Source organism: Limulus polyphemus, unplaced genomic scaffold (genome assembly GCF_000517525.1).
Source record: "Limulus polyphemus unplaced genomic scaffold, Limulus_polyphemus-2.1.2 Scaffold275, whole genome shotgun sequence".
Classification (NCBI taxonomy): domain Eukaryota; kingdom Metazoa; phylum Arthropoda; class Merostomata; order Xiphosura; family Limulidae; genus Limulus; species Limulus polyphemus.
In genome coordinates this window covers 113068-125798 of record NW_013665885.1, presented here as the reverse complement: position 1 = coordinate 125798, position 12731 = coordinate 113068, and the positions used below count along the sequence as shown (strand labels likewise).

General features: G+C 31.2%; 1 protein-coding gene across 3 annotated transcripts in view; it reads left to right on the top strand.

Annotated features, from left to right (window-relative positions):
* Window positions 1-12731, top strand: part of LOC106456961 (ralA-binding protein 1-like) — a 194714-nt gene that overhangs the window by 132478 nt on the left and 49505 nt on the right. For all 3 annotated transcript variants that reach the window (XM_013916338.2, XM_022382754.1, XM_022382755.1), the window contains exons 8-10: window positions 1358-1488; window positions 6142-6343; window positions 7592-7990. In XM_013916338.2, the coding sequence (XP_013771792.1) occupies window positions 1358-1488; window positions 6142-6343; window positions 7592-7990 (732 nt within the window). The remainder of the gene's footprint in view (window positions 1-1357; window positions 1489-6141; window positions 6344-7591; window positions 7991-12731) is intronic.

Genomic DNA, 12731 nt, shown 5'->3' with positions numbered 1-12731 from the left:
AATTGTCTGAGAACAATACAGTCTTCCAAAAAGTCCAGAGGCTTTGTCATCATATCACGTGCCCACTTCCTTCGTCTGACTATGTTGGCAGGTCTTAATAAGGGCTTCCGTCTAGCTGCTCTGCAACGATAACCCATCTGCTTGACCAACTATCCTTCCTTTAACAAAATCTGACAATTCGAGAGAACCTTGAGTTCTAGGCATGTTGTAGCACAAGATAATTAGTGTGCAGGCCATTTTAATTTATATAGTGCTCTGTGAACACAAATTAGTTAGCATAAATCAGTTAAATGACGAAAAATTAGGTGTCTATTTACTTGTGACCACTCAGTGTATTTAGTAAAGTTCATGAAGAAGAAAAATGAAAAGTGTTCAAATTTTCATTTCTTCTCAACTCTAAAGCAAAATGAACTACAAACACACACTTGTTGAAGTTTTTTTAAATTTTTCATCTCAAAGAATAGTTTTATTTGTGATAAGAAATTATCATTTCTTGAGAATATATCTTCCATTTCTTGTTTTTCAAGTATTTTTCTTGTCATTTTCTGCTTAAGTTTTGTACAGACCCTGGTTTCCAGACTTTTATGGTGTTATGTCAAGTGGTTTTATCATTTACTACTAATGAAACACATCTTTGGAAACAGCTATAAATTAATTTTAGATATGATTGGATAGAGCAAAACTACAAATTTTCAGTCATAACAGAGTTAATAAAGCAATAGGTGGATTTCATCTTATGCTGTAGTTTTTATTGTTGAAAGTCATAAGCCAATTGACAAATTGTTGAAATGGAAATGGTGCATTTAAGTGTTTTACACTCACAAAAAAGAAACCCATCATTCTATAGGTATTTGAAGAAATTGTAGCATTCCGCCACAATTCAATTCTTCGTATTGTCAGCTGACACTAGGCAACTGGTACATAATTGAATAGAGTTATTTAAACATTTGTTTAACAACGAGTAAAAGCTTGGAATTGTCTATTCTTTCATTAGGAGTGTGTCAGTTTTGGAGAATTCCACTCCTCATCAGTGACCCTGGACACTACCATCAGTTTTCGGTACCTCACTACCATAAAGGCTTGGTTTGGTCTGATATTTCATTGGTGGTAGTGTCCAGGGATATCATGAGGAGTGGAATTCTCCGAAACTAGTCTGGTTCACAGACACACCCCTAATGAAGAAATAGACCATTCCAAACTTTTACTCGTTGTTAAACAAATGTTTAAACAACTCTATTCAAAACTGTTGAAATGTTTCAATAATTTTTTTTATTTTTGCTTTGCAATCACATGGTGTGTTTTATATGAATCCTTTACTTTTAGTGTACTGATATGAAAAATTTGCTTTTTGTTTCAGGAAAAGAGAAACAAAATGAATTTGCAGAATGCATGTATTGTTCTAAGCTCAAGAATGCATATGAGTCCCAGAATTTTACATGCTCTTTTTTCTCACAGTGATGTCCTTTTTAAGCATATAGAAATTAAAAAGTAAGTATGGTATTGATATTACTAAGATAATGGGGTCCTTGGAATCCTTTATGGTGGTTTGGTAAATATGCATTAAACTTGCTTACAATCATCAGTATCATCTGGATTTTTAGGCTAAATATTACTGTGCATTGTTAATGTTACATCTCTTTTCTCAATTCCATTGTTCATGAAATTGTGATTAAATTTATATATCAGGGTTCTCAGAAATTCATTTAGACTGCTGTTTTCCACTTAATAAGCACTTCTCTTGAATATATCTTTGGAATCACATGGGTGGAAAGATCTCTTTCGTAGAATGGGCTTAAAAACCTAAACTACCTGTGATTGTAGCTATATATTTCAACATTGTCAACAGTTAACTTAAACCTTTGATACTATGTATTGTCATTAGCAAAAATTGTCTTTCATCATTAAATATCATTTAAAAACAATTCAAAGCACCCATTTAACTTTGAATTTATATTTTATGCTATATGCTTATATAGCTGTAATATACCATTTAACTTTGATAGTTTATAGAAATATATTACAACTACTTAATATATGTGTTAAAGGTACTGTATAACTAGTAAATACTTCTACATAAAAAAAAATCATTAAACAATCATAGTGTTCTCAAGTGAAACTGCAGAGCAACAGATAAATGTACCTCAGAGAGTAAATAAATCAAACTTGACCTGAGAAATAATGTGATTAGACACAGTTATTAAGTAAAACAACAAAACAAAAAACAGTCTATTAATAGAACAGTTGTGTGCATTTGTTCCCTGGTAGCAAATTTACTGCATGCACATTGCTCTGTTATACTAGCTGATTGGCTTGGTAGTAAAACAGCTGTTGGAGAAGGAAAACTCCATTGAGCAAAATAAATTTTTCTGGTAATATTGTGTTAAACTAGCTCAACTTAAGTTGGTCATATACAGTTTCTAGCTATACACATTGTGGGTCAATCTCAACAATAATTCAATGGAAGACAAATCTTTCTACCTGCCTTTCAATCAGAACAGTAACCAAGCCAAAAATATACATTTTAGCTTGACCTCACGGAACTTCCCAAGAAAAAAAATACTGGATGTAGACAGACTTCTCTTTGGGCACACGTTCTAGCAGCTGGAGTAAGGCAAGTGTGGTAGTCGAGACCTCAATGTCCAGGACCTGAGACTGAGACCTTAGGGGTCGAGTCCAAGACCGAGACCTTGTAATAAATTACACAGAAAAAAAGCAAGAAGAATAAAATTCACAAGCATCAAACAAACTTTATTAGTATCTTAACTGCAAATACCTTACATGTTAACCCCACAGTCTTTGTTTTAACATCTCCTACTATGGAGGGGGGGGGGGGGGTCAGAAATGATACTAAACCCAGTACTGGTGTCAGTAAATTCTTTATGATCATTGAAGCCAAAAAGGATCACAGCAGATCTACAAAGACATATTGAATACTGTACACCTTTAAAATGCTTATAGTACCTCCCTTATTTTTGTTTATGGACTATACATTGCATTATGCATAGGTTTACTAGTAAAAATCTTTGATGCTACACCATGTCTTGTATGAACTGCCATATAATTGATATTTAGTGCTTAATAATCCTGGGTAGGTGACTGGTCTAATGCTGTTAAAACTTTTAAATTTAGCCAGTCTCATTTTTGAAACCTGTAAAACATTGAGACCAAGACCTCCCAAAAGTAAGATATCCAAATTTTTAAAACGTTACCTAATCAACATGCATTCATACACAGTTATGGAAGAGTTGAAAGCATAGTAATTTTCATTATCCAGCAAGTAAAATGGTGGGAAACATTGGTTTAGTGAAAGAGTAACCAAAAAATTAAATGTATGACAAAATCAGTAATTTTAATGAAACTGGAATGCTTTACATAAATTACCTTATTTAATTTTATATGGCCAAGCATGACCCATTGGTTAATATACCAGAATGTGAACCTGAGATTATATCACAGTCAAATCCCTATATTCAAGAGTAGCAATGGTTGGCAGTGAGTGGTGTTGATTAGCTGCCTTCTTTCTAGTCTAGTCCTTCAGTGAGTCAGTGAAAAGTTTACAGACTTAGTGATAAAATTCAATTTCCTGTGATGGACAGAGCACAGATAGCTTGTTATGTAACTTTGTGATAAAACAAACAAATAAACCCTCCGGTCCAGTGGTTGTCAAACTTTAGTAACCCAAGGACCCCTTTTAATTCCAAATTTTTTGCAAACCCCCAAGCCTATCACTGTTTTTGTTTTGAAAAAAGGATTCCGTGTTCATGAAAAGCTGTATTCCAAAATTAAATGTTTTAATTCAGATAAATTTAATTTTACAAAACTATTTTTTATTCTAAAAATCATATTTCTTTAAAAATATTTTTATGAAATTTTGGACATGACTCAAGGAACCCCCTGGAATACACCAGTTTGAGAAATGCTGCTCTAATCTGTCTCTTCAAATTAGAGACTGCTAGTGCTGGTAGCCCACATGTAGTTTTGCTTGAAATTCAACAAATATCAAATCAATCCTCTAACATCTGTGCATTATATTGTTTGTATATTTTTACTAGATGTAAAGAAATAGCTTAATTTCAGTCATTATCAAATATATCTGTAGTGCATTTCTGTACAACTAAGTTCTTATAATTAAGGATGAATTCAGATCTTTCTACAAAATTTGAGTTTGTATTCATATTTCTACCCATAAATGTGCTATGCTAGTTGAAATAGCTGAGACAGTGGTATCTAATTTTGTAGGGGTTCTTTTGCTACTAACAACTATTGTATTGTAGCTTTGGAACTTTATATGAACATAAATATACTTGAATTTTTATTGCTTTGTCATTAGATTAAAATCGTATATCATTTTTTCAGAACATCGGTGAATTTCTTTATAAATGCATATCAAGAAATGAAGAAGAAACTAACAGGAGATTAATATCTGTGCCATGTGTATTTTGCTCAAAGAGAAAAAAAAAAGATTACACAATAAACATATTCTAAATTGCTGCATAATATAACATTTATTTTCTTTTATAAACGTTAATGTCGTTGAGATAATATCGTCAGTAGCATCAAATCTCAAGAAATTTTGAAATTGACTTACAACCTTGAGTTAAATGAAGTTGAATAAATAAATAATGAAGTATCTTACAAAGAAATTATCTTCACAAAATTAATATAAGATTGGCAGAATATATTGTGTCTAAAATGTTTTAGCTTGTAGTCTTATTCACATGCTTGTTTATACTGTTGTACTAGGTTTTTTTAATAAAAAACAATAATTTAGGACTTTTAATAATTTAGTTTTGTGAATGAATGCAGGTTTGTGCTTCTGTGGTGCAAGATTATTTTAATTTACTTACCTGTACCTCCTTCAGCCAAGATCATATCAATTAACAAAATAGTGTTAGTTGAATTTATATTTACATACAGGAGCTGGTTTGGTGCATAAAGACCTTTTTGAACTAGTATGGTTTTAAATAGCACAGCTTAGAGAAGGTTGTTTAAACTTAAAAGTTAATGATTAATTAACCATGTTCACTTTAATACAGTACAAGCAGTTGATGTGAAAAATATTGCTATTTCTGTTAATTTTTTATAACTAAATATATGTAATATTAGGATATAAAATAAGGAATTTTGGAAGCATTCAGTGTAAACAGCTAGGCTAATATTAGAATATACACAAGACATTTCAGGAACATTCAGTGTAAACAGCTAGGTAAATATTAGAATATAAAATACAGAATTCTGGAAACATTTAGTGTAAATAGCTTAGATACTATTAGAATAAAAGGAATTTTAGAAGCACTCAATGTAACTAAGTAGTTTAATATTACAATACAAAGTTAGGAAGTTTAGCAGCATTCAGTATAATGGTTAGGTTAATTTTAGAATATGAAATAAGAAATTTTGGCAACATTCACTATAAATAGCTAGGTATACTACCATCAATTCAAATGTAGAAAACTATGAACACAATATCATATTTTATTGTAGAATAACCATACTGTATAATGTCACAAGTAATAATAAGTAAGTATTATGTAATATTAAACCTACATAATTTTAATTCTCTCTTACATTGTTACCTGTATGACATTTGTAAATTGAAATTTGTCTTCTTATCCAGCTGCATTTCATACAGGTTACCCAAACTGAAAGATGAAGATTTAAAGTTGTTTTTAATTCCTTTCGTATAAACTAAAAACTCACATGCTCTATTTGTTCTGTGCAGTGCTGTTTTCTGTTTGTTAAACAGTTGTGTCAGTTTTTTCATTTTTTGGTTAACTTACAATTCTTCTAAGCAAATGTTTTCAAATTTATGTTTATTGTGGTCTTAGTAACCTAACTTTTGGTTTTAAGTACACCTCAGGATATTCCTTACCAATGACCAATAAAAATTCACATTTTTTTGGATCAGATTTTAATTTTAAAGAGCGAGAAATTAGGATTACTATTGCATCAGAAGTTATTTATTTTTAAGTTTTATTTAGTAAAGTTTGAATCCAGTTCTTATTATATATTATTGTTTGTAGGAGAATAACATAAGAAACTGACATCCAGTACTATCAAAATAAGTTTATTTAGGTAAGTATAACTGCACTGAATTTTCTGTGACTGCAGTTATGTCCACCTGTTTTATGTTAATTCTAGGTATATTCCTCCAATAAGGCCAGAAACATCTCGGTTATCTTTAGAGCTCCCTGATACTCCAGGAGCAATAGAAGATGAGTTAGCCAAACAAGAAGATCTTCTTGCACAACTACACTCTGAACTTAATGCAGGGTTGAGAAACACAAAGAAAGAAGAACAGCTGTGGGAAGTTCAGCGAGTTGTCACCCAGTTGAAGCGTAAAGTAAGAAAACATTGAATTTTATTTCTTTTGTTAAGTAATGAAGACTATTAAAACTGAAATATGCTTTATTCTTATCAAATTGAAACATATATGTGATAAAGTAGGAATTGTCTTCTTTTACATAGAAATAGAAATAGAGAGAAATGGAGTACTATTAGAACAGTCTTAATGGAAACCTGTTGAATAAATAATCTGAAATCAAAAGCCTAAAGTATCTTCTTTCTTGCTACTATTGTTTTATATTAGGGTTAACTTATTCAAGTTAAAATATTCTTTTAAAGCAAAATTTATATAGTTTATTTGGTGTAAGTGTAAGATTTCTAGTGTTAATACTGATTAAAAAAAAACTGAAATATCAAAGAAAATGTAATTACTGTCATTTTATTTGGTTACTGTGTAATGAAACTATGAAACTCAGCTCCAAAGATTTTTAACCTAAAAAAAGTACAGTTTAGAATTTCTTACATTTTCATTTAAGTTGGGTTATTTGAAAGGTTTATGAGAACTACTTTTGAACTTTACTATGTTTTCACTTGAGCTGACAAAGATTTTATAATTGATTTGATAAAATATGTTCACATCAAAGATGAGTTATTTGTAAATAACAAGAATGCTGTAGTAAAGACATTTTATCTTTGCAATAAAAAGTGTTTTAATATCTACTTCTAGGTACTATTAGTTTAATAACTCAGAATTGTGAAAATAAATAAAAAAATAACTTGATTCACCAGATTCTGTTTTGTAAAGATGTATTAATAACTTATTCACCAACTGTCTGCAAAGATGTACTTCTTAAAAAACATTTGGCTGTAGTTCAAACTTAATATAACTGTCAAATTGCATCAAATGTCATAAGATAGCACTATTAGGGATTATTTAACAAAACCTTTGAAATATGTGTATCTACAGCTTGAACTAAAACTAATTTTTAAACTACAGTTAAGATTAAACAGGATTGTAGTGCAAAAGATACAATTACATCATTGAAGAGTTCTTCTCTTATTTACCAGTATCTTGTGTCAACAGTGATGTAGCTGTTAAATGAAGTAAAATTATAGTGGAAGCAGAACTACACGAAAATCATTGGCACTGCTAAAGAAGAATTTATGTTAATCAAATAGTTCAAACCAATCCTCATTTCTTCAATTAGTTCATTTCAGTAAGTAAAATAATGTATATACATATTGAGATAATTATCAATAGTATCTTCACTCAAATGTGTCTAACAAAAGTTTGTTTGCAACACAGTTAAGGTTTCTAAAACAAGATGACTCAACAACACATCATCATGAAGCTGACATTAATTTGGGGCTACAAAAACTAGAGGAAGTATCATTTGAAAAACTAATAAAAAAAAAGGAAACTACTGTTGAAGGACAAGAAATTTTCTCAGAAGGACGATCAAAGGAAGACAGTGAAATTAAAAGTCAGGAAGTGAAAATGTCAGATGCAGAATATGTTAATAAAAAAGATATTGTTGATGTGGGTGAAATTCTTAAAGTTTCAATCAGACAAGATGAGAATAAAGTAATCCAAGTTAATGCTCAAGAAGCAGTCAAATCTCAGACTATTGGAGATGATCTTCAGGAAAAAGAATCGAATATTAATGTCTCTGGAGGACAGTGGGATTATAAAAAAGATGGAAAGGTAGTGTGTAAAATAAATTTATTTAAATCAAATTTCATTGTTTGTTGTATTTGATATGGCCTCACTTGAACTTTTGTCAATCTGTTTTTTGTTTGTTTTTAATTTTAAAAAAAGCAAAAACAAAAATTAATTTCTGAAACATCAGTACCTGTAGGTTGAATAAATTATTCAATTTTCAAAGAAAGAGTATCTTAAATAAGTACTTGCCTCTTATACCACATTGTATTATATTCTAAGATCACACTTTTATGGTTTATTATGAGAGGTTTCGTGACCACAACTGTCACGTGTACATAAGTTGCTTCCTTGATATATCTGTTCTACTGTCACATAAATCAAGCAGCCAGAGAATGAAATGGTTATTTGTGCTAGTCCATACAAAAACATATTGGTTAAGTTGTCAAATGCAGCAGCACTTGTAGATTTTTGTGTGGTTAGATTGTTAAAAATGGGTACTAAGAAAAATCTCATCCTCAGGTGGCAGGTGGCTTATGGAAAGCCTACAAGAAGGAGAAATGTGTGCAATTGACATGATAGCCTTACAGGAGAAACTATGCTACATAGCAACTACTCAATATTCTACATTCAGACAATTAAGCCTTGGATTCCATTAAATACTGCTTAAGCCTAAAACTTAGAAGCTAAATTATTATGAATGTTATGAAAGATTATATTCATGAAACAGAGCATGATTATATATGGTGAAATGGACTGTAAGAATGAAATGAGGCTCCAAAATTGTTTTAGTATGATGCATTCAACCTATGTACAGGGGACAGTGTGGCCCAGTGGCTATTGCTTTTGACTTATAGTCAGAATGTTGCAGGTTTGGGATGCTTGCGATATCTGGTTGTGTCCTCGAGAAAGACATTTAATCTCAGTTGTTCTAGTCTACCCACATATATATTAGATACCAGCAGGTACCTGGGACTTAATCTGTAATGAACTGGTATTCTTTCTCAGTGGAAAGGTATCACTAATCTCATTTGTTTGTGGCATTTAAACTGGATTTTAGCACCAGTTGCAATGTACTATCTAGTTATTGGTTTGATTAGATTTTATCTCTGTACAGTAGATAACATGGTGTAATATGCTTTTATTGTATAATTTTATAGTAATTTAATAATAAACTACACATAACAACTACACAATCTTCTATGTTCAGACAATTAAGCCTTGGATTCCATTGAATACTACTTAAGCCTAAAACTTAGAAGCTAAATTATTGTGAATGTTATGGAAGATTATAATTAAAAATTTTAGATTGCTAGTATTAACCTGAGAATAATTGGTTTTATATTTTTTTGAATTATAAAATTCAAACTTTTAATATGCTATGATCTAAATTCAGAGATTTAGGCTTATATTTAATGCTGACTAGGTTTAAAACTCAGATGTAAAATTTTTGTGAATGATGGGCTTAGCATTTAACGATCATTATGTTATGTGTATTTTCTGAAAATGTAAGTACCAAAGAAAAGGAATATTAGAATACGAAAGTATTTTATTTATTTTATATATTTATCTGTATTATTTATCATTACTAGACTTGGTACACATAATACACAATAATGCATGTACTTTGATGTGGATAAGTATTTTATTATGTATTTATGTGTTTAAGGTGGCAACATTAGGCCTGGCATTGCTGATGCATACTTTTTTGTTGCCCAACACCTGACATTTTGACACTATTTTGGTGCATTTACTATTCCTTCTCTGTTTCATTGACTTTCTTATTTCCATATTAATGTCCTATGAAGGACCACTCAAGGTGATTACAGAAAGTGTTTTGTGTACATCCATTGATAAAATTAGGCTGTATAATTTTCAGTTCAACAACAACCCTGAACTACAATAACCATAGTAAAACTGATTTATGATTTTTTTTTCTTCATAAAAAGTTGTAATTTCTGTAAAGTAAACAAATAATCTGGGAATAACGTAGAGGCCTAGTATTTTATTCAACTGGTTACAAAAAATTATATTCTAATATTGTTGGGATATAGGAATAATAAAAGATCAAAAACTAGAGAACATTTGGAATGGGAGGAAAATCTGCACTACCAATTCCTGCATTCCACCACTCATAAACTGTACTCACAGGGTGGATGCATATTGTCAGGTTTTTATATGGGCTGGGATACTTTACAGTAGGTATCTGTGACCTGTTGGTGATAAAAGTCAACAATAAACAGACAGTGCACAATCATCTTGTTTTAAAATAGTATATATTCAAAATAAGTCAAAAGTATGTACAAACATGTTTGTTACACTATTGTTGTTACCACAGTTGAACCTAGAGCTTGAAATAATTCACCTTTTCATCAAAAGTCCACATAGATTGGATCAGTTACTTTAGAACCCAAATGACAAGACAGATTATTCCTTCTCTTTTATCACAATACAATCATTGATAAATTCACTTTAGGAATCACCAATTATGGCTAAACTTACATGCTGGCTAACTTCACTTTTTCTTTCACACAACGTATGACTCATTCAGAATTATGTAACAAAACTTGTCATAACTATCACTTTTAAAATAATTAACACTCTTTTAACACTCTTGTTATGTAAACTAAATAATAACTCTTAAATTAAACAGTCTTGTATATCTTGTATATATATTAGGTGGGGGAATGCAGAAATGGGTAATACAGATTTTTCTCCCATCCCAAATGCTCTCTAGATTCTTATCTTTTTGCATCCCTACATCCCAACAATTTTAGAATAAATTTTTTTTGTTAGTTTCTGCACTTTTTACAAGTCTAAGTCTTGACTTCCAGTGGAGTTGTAACTTGTAGGTGGAAGGCACCATTTCACCAACTTACTCAGTACTATTCTATAGGGAGCCATAATATAATCTAAAGACATTACTTCTTGAAGCAAGATAAATCATCACCAGAATACTGAGTGGCATGGTAAGGAGTATACGGTAGATTGTCTACTTCCATATAAGGCACATAATGGCTTACTGGTCAGAAACTGTGATTAGTACTTTGGGCTGTAACTAACCTATCGTGGATCAATTGCTGCCCTAAGTATGAAAAGGCACATCCTAGGAAGTAGTGAAGTGTATTGGTGTCCATGCTGGTCATAGACACACTGTGGTTTACGAGTTACATATGACGGGAAAAGAAGCAAGATGAAGAGAATCGAAGTTTTTCTGGCCTGTTTTCTAAATGTCAAAGAAGGTTAGCCAATCTTTTGAGCCAGTTTTATACTTGTTTAGTGAAGGGCTTTTTTGTCTGTATCCCTTTGGTTGGGTTTTGTCGATGTCCTGTACATGATGTACAGGCTGCCATTTTTAACACAACCCATCCTTACATAGGGATTACAACTATGTTTCCTGATTCACTAGACAATAGCTTCACTAACCAATGGCACTTCAATACTGTTCAGGAGAGAAAAAAGATACAGTAGGCCTCCATATAGTGCGATAATTCAAAAAGTTTGTAGAATTTTATGTAAAGGACTTTATTGTTTTAATTAATGTATTATATAGATAATAATAATTCATGTAATATGTAATCTATAGCATAGCATGGGAATTACTATAAGGCAGGAATTTTAGCTTAGTAAATTTACTTTGCCATTTAAAAGTGGAAAAGACAAATATAACTTAAATCAAATTGAATTGGTCATTCTTAAATGAAGAATTTTGAAGAGATTATTGAAAGGAGTAGAGCCTATGCCTTTTAAAAAGCCAATGGTAGAATCCTGTCTTCAGTGTTTGACAGTTGTTACAGCTTTCATATGAAAAATTGCTTAATGTTTTTAAGGCTGTTTCTTTTTAGTGAGCAGCACTATTTCATCCATTCACTTTGGAAATTATTTGGAACTGAGCCTGATACGCCTTGCATGGTACCTTTCCATCATAGTCAGTTGATTTCTCGATTGTGTGATGTTCTTGAACTGGCCTGCAAAATTTTCTTACTTGATAAATGGAGTACTCCAGGAGGGTCCTGTAATCATACATGGCACAGCTGTAGTGGTAACAAGTGTAGACAAAATGGGTTTTCCTATTTCATAGTTAACCCTTTTGTCCTGGGTATCCTCTTCGTGTATGACACAAGGTTTTAGTGTCTTACATTCAAAATTTTATTACACTACTTTTTGTTTATGTTATACCAATTAAAATAGCATGAAATCTTAGCTGATAATCCATATTTTAATAGTATACAAGTTTTAAGTTCTTAATTCTAAAAGGGAATATTTAAAAGTCATAAATTTCCACTAGTGTGACCCACGTGACACATTTTGTCTTAGCATGTTATCATCCCTATTTTATCCATCACTCCTCGAAAATGTATGAAATTAAACATAAATTACTCTCTATAGAATCGTTATTGCTCAGAGAAACCATAATTTTTATAGTCTTAAATTTTTTGTTACAGAGTTATCGAATAGAAAATCAGACCCCTTCTGCCACACCCTCTCTTTCACAATTTGTTGATAGTTCTTTCTTACATTTCATTATATATTACCTATAACCAATAGAAAGTCAAAGTTTTCATCTATCAAATGACATATTGTATAATGTTGTGTTCTGAACCGACAATTTCCAATTTCACTCAGAATAGCAGCATAATTCCTGTGGGGAGGTTAACGACTAGCTTGGATGAATTTGTAACGGCTCTTGTCGCTAAATGAGTATGGACTACTGTTTCTTGATATCCTTTATTCATGAACTATAACATCTAGAATGATGGAGATCTGAAACATATACATATGAAAA